The sequence below is a fragment of the Neolamprologus multifasciatus genome, chromosome 8 (genome assembly GCF_963576455.1).
Source record: "Neolamprologus multifasciatus chromosome 8, fNeoMul1.2, whole genome shotgun sequence".
NCBI lineage: Eukaryota > Metazoa > Chordata > Actinopteri > Cichliformes > Cichlidae > Neolamprologus > Neolamprologus multifasciatus.
The window spans coordinates 17,832,704-17,845,333 of NC_140446.1; the positions used below are offsets into that span (position 1 = coordinate 17,832,704).

At 39.5% G+C, this 12,630-nt stretch overlaps 1 protein-coding gene across 2 annotated transcripts in view; it reads right to left on the minus strand.

The window, feature by feature from the left end:
- LOC146512863 (alpha-1,6-mannosylglycoprotein 6-beta-N-acetylglucosaminyltransferase B-like) overlaps window positions 1–11,832 on the minus strand; it is a 29,682-nt gene extending 17,850 nt beyond the window's left edge. For both annotated transcript variants that reach the window (XM_085170105.1, XM_085170106.1), the window contains exons 1-4: window positions 9,789–11,832; window positions 7,320–7,435; window positions 2,267–2,396; window positions 2,028–2,176 (exon numbers count right to left, since the gene is read on the minus strand). In XM_085170105.1, coding sequence (XP_085026231.1) covers window positions 2,028–2,176; window positions 2,267–2,396; window positions 7,320–7,435; window positions 9,789–9,814 — 421 coding nt within the window. In that variant the 5' untranslated portion in view covers window positions 9,815–11,832. The remainder of the gene's footprint in view (window positions 1–2,027; window positions 2,177–2,266; window positions 2,397–7,319; window positions 7,436–9,788) is intronic.
- Between the last annotated feature and the right edge of the window lie 798 nt (window positions 11,833–12,630).

Below are 12,630 nucleotides of genomic sequence, written 5' to 3' on the forward strand. Positions count from 1 at the left end.
TAAAATTCCCCTGCAGATTTTCAATAATGTTGAAGTCAGAGAACAGTGGGAGTCATTCCAAAAGCTTCAGCTCACACTCCTTGGAGATTTGCAAGGTGTTATTTTATCAAATTCCTGTGGCTTTTTTGGCCAAATGGAACAATTTAGCATTTATTTGTCCCTCAAAGAAGTCTTTTATATCCAGACATTGCTTTACGTTGTTCACATGAGGACTTTTATGATGAGGCTACATGTAGAAGCTGTTAGTGCAGCAGATAAGAGAAGTTCTTTCAAAAGAGGACACACGAGCCACCGTCAGTCACTGATTTGAAAAAACCCAGTAGTAACTTGAATTTTTTTTTAATTCTAAAATTGTTCGATTTGGCCATTGTAAGTGTTTTTCCTTTCCCTGATTAGTGCATAGTCAATGGACAGTAACACTTTATAATACAGCCCATAACTAAGGGCACAATTTTCCTGTAATTAAATAGGATTTCAATGTGTTTAATTGAAATTACAGTGTAAATATATTTATCTACAAATAATCAAAGGTAGGCAAAGTTAAGCCACTCTATATTTACCGAATACTTATGTTGAAAGAAGGAGAAATATTGTTTATTTTTCCGTTATGTTACCAATGAATAACGTAATACTTAAGGTTACTGACAGTATCATTATTTCTTTGTTTCCTGTAAAAACCTGACTTTTTACCTCCTTCTTCTAGTGAAACTGCCTTTAAGTAGTTTTAGACAGATATAATTGCAATTCCAAATAAAATACATTATAAAGCCATTTAATTACAGCGGAATTACCCCCTTAGTTGTGGGCTGCATTGTAAAATGTTACCCACTTTTTTACTCTCAACTAGCATGCAAAGAACTCTATGAGCTGCATCCATAGATAGGTTTTTAGCACTCATGGACATATACAAACCCGATGGATCCATTGCAGGGTGCTTGGAGTTTAGTACCTTACCCAAGGATACTCTGGTGTACAGATGCGGGAGCTGGGGATCAAATTACTGACCTCCTAAATTGGCAGACAGCTTTTGAAGTGTGTAGGTGATGATTGGCTAATGAGGAGATGTGTCTGAAACAAAAAGCATTATCTGCTCTACAAAAATAAAATAAAAAATAAAATGTCTGAGTAACTTCAGACTCCTAAAATTGACTTCTAATTCTTGACACGTATGATTTGACACTAGGACGATTCAAAAACACTGGCAAATGCCAGCACAACCCCTCAGCCTCCTAGTAGACACACCTGTGCTGTGAATATTTGAATGAAATTTAAAATATTCACAAGATTTTCAGAAAACTTCTTCTGACCTTGAGGTCAAGGTCACTGAGATTCTAACTCACCCAAGATTTTTAGTAGATACCCCTATGGTATAAATTTGAAACTCATACGTTGTCTCATTCTGAAGTTATGACATTCACAAATGACTGAACATGACAGGGGTTTACTTTGTCTTTTGGTTCAGCAGATAGAGCTTCTTCCAGAAGTCTTTTTCCCAGATCTCATCTTGACTACCACAACTCCCTCCTTTTAATTCCTACAGAAACTGCAAGCTGGAATTGTTTTTTAGCTGCTTAGAGCGACTTTTGGTCAGAACAAGGTTTAGAGTCAGCAAATTTACTCATTGTAGCTTTGAAGGTGTAATGAGCAAAAAATCCTAATCACAATTTTTGATGTGTTTACATTTGAAGAAAGATTTTATTTTTAATGTCTGTTTGTTATTGTAGGGGTTGTATTCCCTTTATTTTTACTTCAATAATTACCACTAAAGCAAATATTATTTGCTCACGGGTGCCCAAACCATTGCGCACAGGTTTACAATTTCCACCCACAGGAAATAACAAATCCAAACTGAACAATGAAATACAAAACTGTCTCTTGAAATCAAGAAAAAAGTGAGCACATATGGTAAGTCTATTCCTGTATCATCGTTTTAGTTTAAGAGAATCAAGGTTGATCATTGTAAACACAATGTAAACCATGTTAAGTCATTTAAGAAATATTGGAAGTGATAAAAGCCTGGACTTCACCTGTGTGTGATCTACGGCTAACAAGTGGTGTTGCAGCTTCAGCCTGATGGTGGTGTTGGTGGTGACGGCTGAGCTGATCAAGCCTCTGCGATACTCTTTTCATCTCTCTTTCTACTAAACGAGCCAAACCTTGCTGGTCCTGTCTGAAGCTGGGAAAAAGCAGAAACCCACGTGTGACCACAAAAATGCACTATAAGTCATATCTATATTTAAAAATACTGAACTCCACAAATCAATACCTTTGCAGCAGCAAAGTGAGATCATTTCTGGTCAGCTTGGAGCCATCTTTCTCTCTGCTCAGCCTCTGTACCTGAGTATTCAAAGCCTCCAAGCGAAGAGCCAGGCTACGAAAGCTAAGCCCACGCTGACCTGTAAATTAAAGTATGTCACATGTTGTAATCTAGAAGTGGTATTATTAAGTCTAAAATGAATATTAGTCTATTAAATAAAGGTATTCATAAAAACACACTCTTTCACTACAAAGAGCACTACTGTATCTTATTTGACTAAACTTATTTGCTCAAACCTTGTCCCATAAACCCCAAGAAATGGCAAACTCAGTGGGTTAAAATGTGACTTTAAGGTTTCCTGACTGAACAACAATGAATGATGAACCAGAAGGGAGACCGGTCTATTTAGCGAATGCTTGCACATTCTTTATTGGAGGTCACGCTAGTTCAAAATACTGACCTTACGTGCTTTAGAAAAGGCTCTTTAGCGTTCCAGTTCACGGGTAGGACTTTAAGCAGACTGGGTTTGAGTCCCGCCCAAGCCGTTTGCTGCATGTTTTCAAACTCTCTTACTCTGCTCTCCTGTCTTTCTTCACTATCGCTATCTAATAAATCTAATAAATCAAAAATTTAAATAAAAAACAATAATAATAATAATCAAGCAAAAAGAAAAGTCTCTGAGGTGATATACAGTCATGGTTAGGAGTTTACATCCCCACCTCATGGGCATGAATTTTGGACTTTTAATGATTTCTTTGAACTTTTCTTTTTCGAGGGTAGATAGGATTGAGTAGCACAAACCTTTACTGACTTAAATGATGAATTTTCTTTGATCGTCAAAGGGTCAAAGTATACATACAGACCCACGTACAACCCCACTAATAGTTGGTTAAATTTCCCATAGCAAGTTACACCTCGAGCAGATATTTATGGCATAATTAGTTCACTCTGCTTGGCAGAATTGGTATAGTTGATTTGAATTGTTTGGATGGATCCAAATGGATCCAGCTTTTAAGTGTTTTCCACAAATTTTTAACAGGGGTGAATTCGGCGCTTTGGAAACACCATTCCAACAGCTTAATGTTATCCTTCTTTAGCCGTTCCAGAACCAATTTTGTTGTGTGTCTGGCATCATTGTCCTGTTGGAACACCCAAGGGCTTGTATGTGCTCCAATCTTCTAACTGTTGATGTGAGGTGTAGTTGAAGAATCTGGAAGTAGTCCTCTTTTTTAACTGCTCCATCCACTTTGTGCAATGCACCAGTACCACTGGCAGCAAAACAGCCCCGAAGCACCGCGCTACCACCATCATGCTGGACAGTTGCTGTAGTAAATTTGAAAACCTCACCTTTATACCTTCAAACATACCTCATGTCATTGTGACCACTAGCTCAATTTTTTGACTTGTCTGACTATCAAACTTTTCTACAGGAGGCATTTGGCTTGTCCCCATCGGCAGACGCAAACTTCAGTCGAGGTCAATGGTGTTGATTTTTTGGTCTGCACCCTCTCAGTAAGATTCATTTCAGTGTTGACGGTGACGCTGGTGTTCCAGCAGTTTCCCATTCATGGCAGACCTGAACCTTCCTGGTTCATGGGGTTTTCCTAACTATCTTAACCGATTTCCTCTCATCTAAGGGTGACAGTTTGAGTCTTCCTCCAGACCTTTGCAAAGTGGTGACACATCTGAGTAACTTGTGCTTACGTACAACTGTCTGAATTATGACCTTGGAATCCGCAGTTGTTTAGAAATGGCTCCAACTTGTATAAATCTACAATTCTGTTTCTTAGCTCTTCACCAAGTACCTTGGACTGTCCCAAAGTTCTGAGTATTGGTCAGTCCAGTGAGGGCTGGTAAATAAATCCTTTTTATGCTTGCAAAGAAACACTACCAGTTGTAGTCCACCATGATCGCTAATGAGAAGTTAATAGGCCTTGGCCCAGTGAAGTTAAAAGACACTGTAAAACCGTAAACCTATTAAAAGATTTGTGTAAATTTATAATAGTCCTTCTGACAGTTGTAGACTTCTCACCACAACTGTACACATACATGAAAAAAGAGGTCAGTTGCCCTACGTCACCATACATACATCTTGCTAGTTGACCAAAGGAGGTAGGTTACGGTGATATTTTTAACACTGACTATTATGACAAGTTAAACAAGAACCCTGTACTTCTTGAGTTTGGGCATGTGGACTGAGTATATAGTAACTGGGTGACCTAAAGCAGCATTTTTCATTGTCAGAACCTCAGTTAGACAGCCCTCTAACTGTGAAAATAGCGACTGTATGTTGCCATAAATACTGATGATGATGCTTAAAGAGTTCAGAGTGAAACAGCGTAGTATATTGAGGATGTCTTGACCAAACAAAAATTCTATTCACAAAGAGCGTTTTAAAATAGTTTTGCTGGCATTGAGCATCAAATATTGAGTGCTACACTGGCTTTAACCTGTGATGCACAGAGAAAATCATAATGTCATTTCATCTTTGTTTGCTCAGCTGATTGTCAACATGTTATTACTGGCCTGCCAGGGCTCCTTTGGGTGCAGAGACAATGAGAGAGGACATGGGACCCTGCAATAACTTACAAGCTAACTGCATGACTGTAATAGTCCAAAGCTTGTAAAGATGTGACTGTGCAGCTAGTAAAATCATGTGTTTCTGTATGTTTACATGTCTGCAACATTTACTTTGAAGTCGCACACGTAGAAAATAGAAAATATTTCAAATCAAATTCAAATCATTCCTCGTTTGTGTTTTCTTTTTCTTTTTTTCATATATTTGTCACAGTTACATGTTACAAATCCTTAAACAAATTCTTATAATAGACAAAGATAACCTGAACAAATACAAAATGTAGTTTCTAAATGATGATTTCATTTATTATGAGAAAAAAGTTATCCAAACCTACCTGCCGTATGTGAAAAAGTATTTGGCAGCTAAACCTAATAATTGGTTGTGTCAACCTTGGCAGCAAGAAGTACAATCAAGCCTTTGTGATAACAGACAAATACTCTTTTACTACACTGAAAAAGAATTTTGGCCCATTCTTTTGTGCAGAATTGTTTTAATTTAGTCAAAGTGGAGGGTTTTTAGGCCTGTTGTCATCATACTAACGCATCTTACTTGGGTTGAAGTACAGAATTGACTGGGCCTCTCCATTAGCCAATCAGAGGTGCACTTGCATATGATCATTGTCCTGCTGCTTAACCCAAGTGCCACTGAGCTTAAAGGCAAAAACTGATCCCCAGATGTTGTCTTTCAGGATTTCCTGGTAGATAGCAGAATTGATGGTTCAATCAATTATGGGCATCAAAAATAAGCCTCTGCGAAATAAGCAGTTCAGAAGGTTGGATCTAAGAGTTCACACTTGGAAATTGGAGCAGATATGCCAGAGGGATCAAACACTGGGTCAGAGGCTCACTGGATTTTATTCCTTGTTTCCAAAAAAGAAAACTAATGCTAGAAAACAAATGCATTCATAAATACTTTGTGAACCAAACATCTATGCTTTTATAGGCCCCCTGTCAGTCATGACCCCTTAGAATCATCACTTTTCTCTCTGCCTGCTGTTCTTTAGATGTTTTTCTTGGTCCTTTTGTGTCCTCCTGGATGAGTCGTCAGTGCACTGTTGAAGTCATTTTGGTAGGCTGGCCATTCCTGGAAAGATTTGCCGCTATTCCAAGTTTTCCCCATTTCTGGGTAACAGTTCTCGCTGTCGTTCACAGGAGTTACAAAACCTTAGAAAGCCTTTGTAAGCTCTTGCAGTCTATTGGATGTCTTTGCCTCTCTGTTCGTTCTTTAAATCGTACCATGATGTGTTGATTTTCAAGCTCTTTTAGCCTGCTTCACTTTGTCAGACATGTTCTGTTTAAGTGATTTCTTGAATCAGCAGGTCTGGTAGTAATCAGGTCTCGGTGTGGAAAGTGAAACTGAACTCAGCTTTCCAAAACAATGTGGTTAATGACCGTTATTTCATGATTTAATAGGAGGGGCAATTACTTTTTCACAAAGGGCAGGTAGGAAATGAATGAATGAAATCATCCTTCAAAAACTACATTTTGTATTTACTCGGGTCATCTTTGTCTAATATTAAATTTGTTTGATGATCAGAAAACTGTAAGTGTGACAAATGTGCAAAAAATAAGAAATCCTGAATTTTCATAATACGATATCAGTGCAATCGGGCATCATTTTAAGATTTAATATATCAAATAACTTTGCAAAACTGCAAATTTTCCACAGAGATGAACGTTTGGTGATAAATGGGAGCTGGATTAATTGTGTGCGCTTACCAACAGCTATTCCCATGTGGTATTTTTTCCAGTACAACTACTGCTGGGTGGCTCTTTGTACACAACTTCTGGTGGGTCCCACAGAGCACAAAGCAATTGTGGCTGTGTGTGTCAGTGGCTTAAATGCAGGAGTGGGTTATACTGTCTGCTAAAAACAATTTTCCTAGAATTTGAGACGAAAAGCATCGGAATGTTTAGACAAGTATCATCTTTTGTGGTTGCATTTTGAAACCGATTCACTGGTAGGCACATTGTTCAAGTCTTTCACAAAAGAGCTGGCTCTTTCTTATGTTAAGTGTATATATTTGGTTACTAATCCTCACAAAACAGCTATTTTTATTCACTGTAGAAACATATTATGTATAAATGTATTCCTATGTGTGGCATTACCACACTTCATATAAGTCAAGTGAAGTGAATTAAGAAACCTTCCCAAACAACCTTGTCTACACCATCTTAAATGCCTTCCTTTAGAGAAACAGTTTAGCCAGACAAATGATTTTGGGATTGGCCACAAACCCACAACTGTCAGACGCCTGGGAGGGCCCACCGGGAACTGTGTATAAATCTTCATATAACACTGGCAAATCAGTCAGGTCAGATCTTAATCTCTGCACACAAAGAGCTTCTTTCATAATCACTGTTGCCCAAAACTATGGTAATGTGGGTGCGCGCTAATGTATTACCATTTTTGCATTTTCAGAAAAGTTTTAATAGGAAACTAAATCCACTTGTAAACTAAACTGTGTTCGTGTGTATGAGTTACCCAGATCCTCGGGTGAGCTCCCTGCAGGATCATCTCTGGTCATCTCCAGTGGCACCCACAAACTCTGTAACAGCAGGGTGACCACAGACAGGCACAGACACAGCACCAGGCAGCCACTAGAGGGCACAATACACAGAGAAATACTCTACAGCACAATCAGTAGTCACCAAGCCTTTTTTGGTGTAATGTACCCAGTGTTGCCAACTTAGCGACTTTGTCGCTATATTTAGCGAGTTTTCAGACTTTTTTTTTTAGAAAAAAAGTCGCTAGGGGGTCTGACAAACACCACTTGTAAGCTGAGAGCACAGAGACCTTTGGCTCTGCAGGATTTTCAACCACACACACTTTTTTTCTAAAAAAAAAAAAAAAGTCGCTAAAAAAAGACGTGAAAGACATTACAAAAAACAATAATTGCTAAAAGAAATTTAATTTGTAGTTCTAAATAAATTCTAAATGCATTTAGGACGTTTTTTGCTCACTTTATGTCTCGTCCACGATGTTATTTCTCTCTCCAGCGGCGTAGGTTACAATTATATTAGCATGACCAATTATGCAAATTAGGTGATGACGTCATTTAGCGACTTCTAGCGACTTTTAGGACAACCAATAGCGATTTTCCTTACTGAGGAGTTGGCAACACTGAATATACCTCCACAGCCCAGCAAAATAGACTCAGGTAACCTATAGCAGCATGTATCCTTACTTGAAACTGGATGTTATTCAGTGTTGTGTTTTATGTTGACACACTGTAGAAGCCATTGTAGACTTTGTCCTACCTGAGAGTGGGTTTACTTTGACTCTAACTCTTCCACTAGTTTTAGCTTTAAACTATATGCTAATACCATTTTCACGTTTTTGCTAGCTTTACCTATTAGCTACTCGTTTTAGATAATTATTTAAGCTGTTTTTATTACTTTAATATCCCGTTTCTTTTAGGTTAAGCCTACTTACCTGTTACTTTTGTTAGCAGTTGTTGTTGCTTGATGATAAGTCTACCTTTGGCAGACAGTTTAAGCTAACTTTAAGCTAACTATTTCAGCTACCCCATAGCCTGCGTTTTTAAACTGACAAAGAATGTAATCAAATACAATACAGCGTTAAAGTCAGAAGCTATCCTTCATTTTTATACATTGCTTGGATAATGGGACATAGGTGATGCAGTTTACATGGAAATACAGTATATCAGGCAAATGCATGGTCATTTGGTATGACCACACAGTGGTCATACCAACTCTTTTAGGCATCTTTCATGTAATTTTATTAAGTAGTTTTCATTCATCGTTTTCCAGGCTTTTTCTTTTTGGATGCTGGCGCCTGTTGTTCTGTTCTGTCTTGAGATGAGCCCACTCTGGGCTTTGGCAGGCCAGTTCATGACTGATAGAGTTTCGTTGTGATTTTCTATCTAGATATACTTTTACTATATTGTTGAAAAATTAAGCTGTTGATAATTAGACTTTTTCCAGATGGTGGATCAAATCTGATGGTAAAGTCTGGCTCCTTGAAAGCAATATATAAAGAAGTGAGAGGTAGTTAAATACTTTTGCATAGTATTGAACTACCTCTAAAATATTAATTTTATATATAGGTGTATTTTGTTATCAAATCATAATTCACGTCTTTTCAAATGGTTGAGGGTGTAGTTTTGCCTTTAATCTCTAAAATTGCCCCCAAAGAGAACCTGTCTGACAAGACACCATTTGCTGCAGTAAAATCAACACCATCTTGTTGTTATTATTTCCTTTGATTGTTTATTTTTTTATTATTTATTGGCCATGTATCGGGCAGGACATAAAACGTCACCTTTTAAAATTAGTTTTCACCATGCCCAACCAGTTAAATGTCCTTTAAACTTTATAAATTTGGTTTTAGTAGTAACCTTGATGCGATTAAAAAAACGCACACAGGCGGACTTTGCCTTTCACTAAATTCATTTAGTGAATGTGGAGAGCTAAATTGTTCCATGACTTCAAGTGAGGGGACTCTGGCGTGTAAAAACAAGTATTTGAAGATTTAATTGGGGCTTAGAGAGCCATCACTCTCTCTCACTTTCATCAGGCCAGTAAAAGTATTCACCCTAACCTGAAAACATACTGCATAGCCAGGCTCAAGTGCCCACACAATAACTTTGAGGGCTCTCCTAGTGCCTATAAAGCTCCAGATTCAGATCCAGATCAAGTTATGTTCCACTCAGTTGCATTTCATCAAAATTGTCAGTGCACTCATCACAAACTTTGAGCTGCACGGCTCAAAAGCCTCACAGGAGAAATCATGTTAAAACAAGTTACTGAGTAATGGTTGGCCTACTGCTGGTGATATCACATGCTGGGGAGATCCAGTTATGCACTAAAGCCAGCTAAACAATTAGCTGTCAAAATGAAAATGACAATTTCGGGCAGCCAAAGGAAGAAAAGCAATATGTGACCTGTTTTTCTACTTTCTACTGCGAGCTATAACGAGACTGGGGCTTACCTACGAGGCCGCAGTGTGACGCGCATGGCCCTCGGTTTACAGGGAGTAAGATGTCACTGTCGAAGTAATAACATTAGAAATTCCAATAAATTAAACATGCACTACACTGCAAAAGTGGTACGGTTACATTTCTTATTATCTAATTTGGATGGAAGTGACAGAAAACCATTGTACTTTTTCTTTTTAAAATTGCAAATTAATGGGCACACTTTCCAGCTAAACTCCATCAACAAATTTTACAGGCATAAGTAGATGTCAGAGTAATGCTGCTGCCTGCAGGAAAGACCGCCACCTTGTTTGGCCAGTGGTCTTTCGGCATTTCTGTTATGTTCATTAGACTGATAGAGATGCTAAAAACAAAAAACGCCTGTCACCAGCCTGTTGTAGGTCAGTGTGAGTCATACACAGAGATGTCTCAGCAGTTTGCCTCACAAAACCAGTCAGCACACAGACAACCACACATTCAGAAACATCCTCACCTCTGTAGGTCTTCAACCCAACCCAGTGGCAGCCATCTGGCCTGCTTTGAAAACACAAACTTGAAAAAGCAAATAAAGTTAAGGACGGGACGTGGCTTGCCTCCTTTTTTTCTTCTTTCCGCTCTCTTTTCCCTCCGTCTCTGGCCCTGCCTTTTCTCTCTCTCCCAGGGCCTATGGGTAGGCATCCTGCGGTAGTCAAGGGAACCAGTCTCCCCTTTAAAGAAGACAATACCCAGAGTGCTGCTTCGGCCTTTCAGAGGTACAATGGAGCCCACGCTACTGGGTGTCACTTTCTTTCAGGCTCACATTAAGTGCTAGTAGTGAATTAATACACAAGCTGGGAACTTATTTAGGTAGCTCAGTGGGTGCAAAGCTTTGGTGCTAAATGAAATATTACAGACACAAGACGGAAGGAACTTAATGACAGTGAAAATCATAATGATGGTGATAGAACAAAGAAAATGCCCACTCGAAAGTGTGTAAGTAACAACGCAGGGAAAAGATTGTAAGTTTGACATGTTATGTTGGAACTATGTCAGGGTTAGATAGAATTTCATGCGTTTGAGGCGCAGATTTTGGTGTATGTAAAAGTATGTTTCACCAAATCTGATTATGAATTACTTCTGAGCTGGCCTTATAGTCCAGGTCCTGCAGTGGAAAGTGAGAAAGTGAAAATGAAAAAGGTCTTTCTAAAGCACTCCAGTGTTAACTTGGGCTTAAACGTTATAGCAGAGCATTTTTTTTAGGGACCTATATTTTCTTTGTCCTATTTGGCAGAAAAAGCTCTAATGTGTGTCACGTGTAAGTTAACATGATTCAGGGCAGCAAACATTCTAAGCTGGTTCCTTTAGGAGTAATTTAAGAACACAAACTGTTTTTGTGAGCATGTAGGCTACGAGTACATGTATGCTGTAAATACACTGCATCCGGCTTCTGAGAAAGTTCTTCCATTGAGACGCTCCGAGTGACCACCATGACTGGCAGTCATCAGGAAATTCACAGAAGCATAGTTGCCTTCTGAACCTGTTCCTAACTCTGCTTCATTCTTTCTCGAGTGCCAGTGGCAGTAAACAAAGTGGATCATGCTAACGTGGTCCCAGAGGACGCATTACGATGCATTTTGGTACAACTAGGATGTCGCAGTACAGTTTTCCCCCAAAGAGACATATCGGTGTCTATGATGTGGCCACACCTCTGGTAGAATGAAAAATAAAATATGAGGGCATAGACACACCTGCCACTTCATATACCTGCTTTATTGTGGCAACAGTCCTGCTGTTTAAACAGAGCTTTTCCTTTAGTCTTCCCATTATAACACACAAAGAGCTTTTCTAAGAACTTGAAGCTCGGTTAGATAAGATAGGATAAGATAAGATACCTTTATTAGTCCGACAAGTGGGAAATTTCATGTTAAGCCAGAATGAAAGGACAAGTCAAACTGGCCCTCTCTTCCTGCTCAGATCATAAGTATACAGGGTAGTATACCTGAAGTTCTGTGTCCTCAGTAATATGTCTGGGTGAAACAATGTTGGCCACAGTGTGACTCCAGAGCCACGTGGCTTCCAATGCAAACATGTACAGCTGACAGAGACTGTGTGGAGGTCTCTTGGCTGTACTAACTGCTGAAAGAAAACAGTATTCACTGACTGATTGAGTTCTCTCTCAGGGACATTCCTGATTTGGCTTCAAAGGGTGACTTGTCCAAAGCCTGTCAGACCAATGGAAGGTCCAGTGCTGCAGCACGACTCGCTCAGAGGGTCCATTGCCTCCTGACAGAGAGAAACAGACGACCAGAAATACACGCAGAGTGGCCAGCATTAGGATGGTCATGGTATACTGATATAGCTTAGGTGGCTTGGTTGACCTCTAAAAGGTAAGTACCATAGTATGTTTTGCAAGAGAATGGGTCTTCTTGGGTATTTGTGCCCTATGACGAGAATGTAGTTCAAAAGTATTGACCCACCATCCTTGCTAAAGAACCCCTTACATTCAGAGTGGTATCCACAAACTGAAGCCCTAAATCAGTCAGGGATGATTTAACCCAGTGTAGACTGTGTAAACAGGGCAATCGTGGCTCAAGAGTTGGCAGTTTGTCTTGTAACCGGAAGGTTGCCGGTTCGAGCCCCGGCTCGGACAGTCTCGGTCGTTGTGTCCTTGAGCAAGACACCTACCGCCTACTGGTGATGGCCAGAGGGGCCGATGGCGCGATATGGCAGCCTCGCTTCTCAGTCTGCCCCAGGACAGCTGTGGCTACAACTGTAGCTTGCCTCCACCAGTGTGTGAGAGTGAATGAATGAATTGTGAAGCGCTTTGAGGGCCCCGAAAAGCGCTATATAAATGCAATCCATTATTAAACTGTTGTT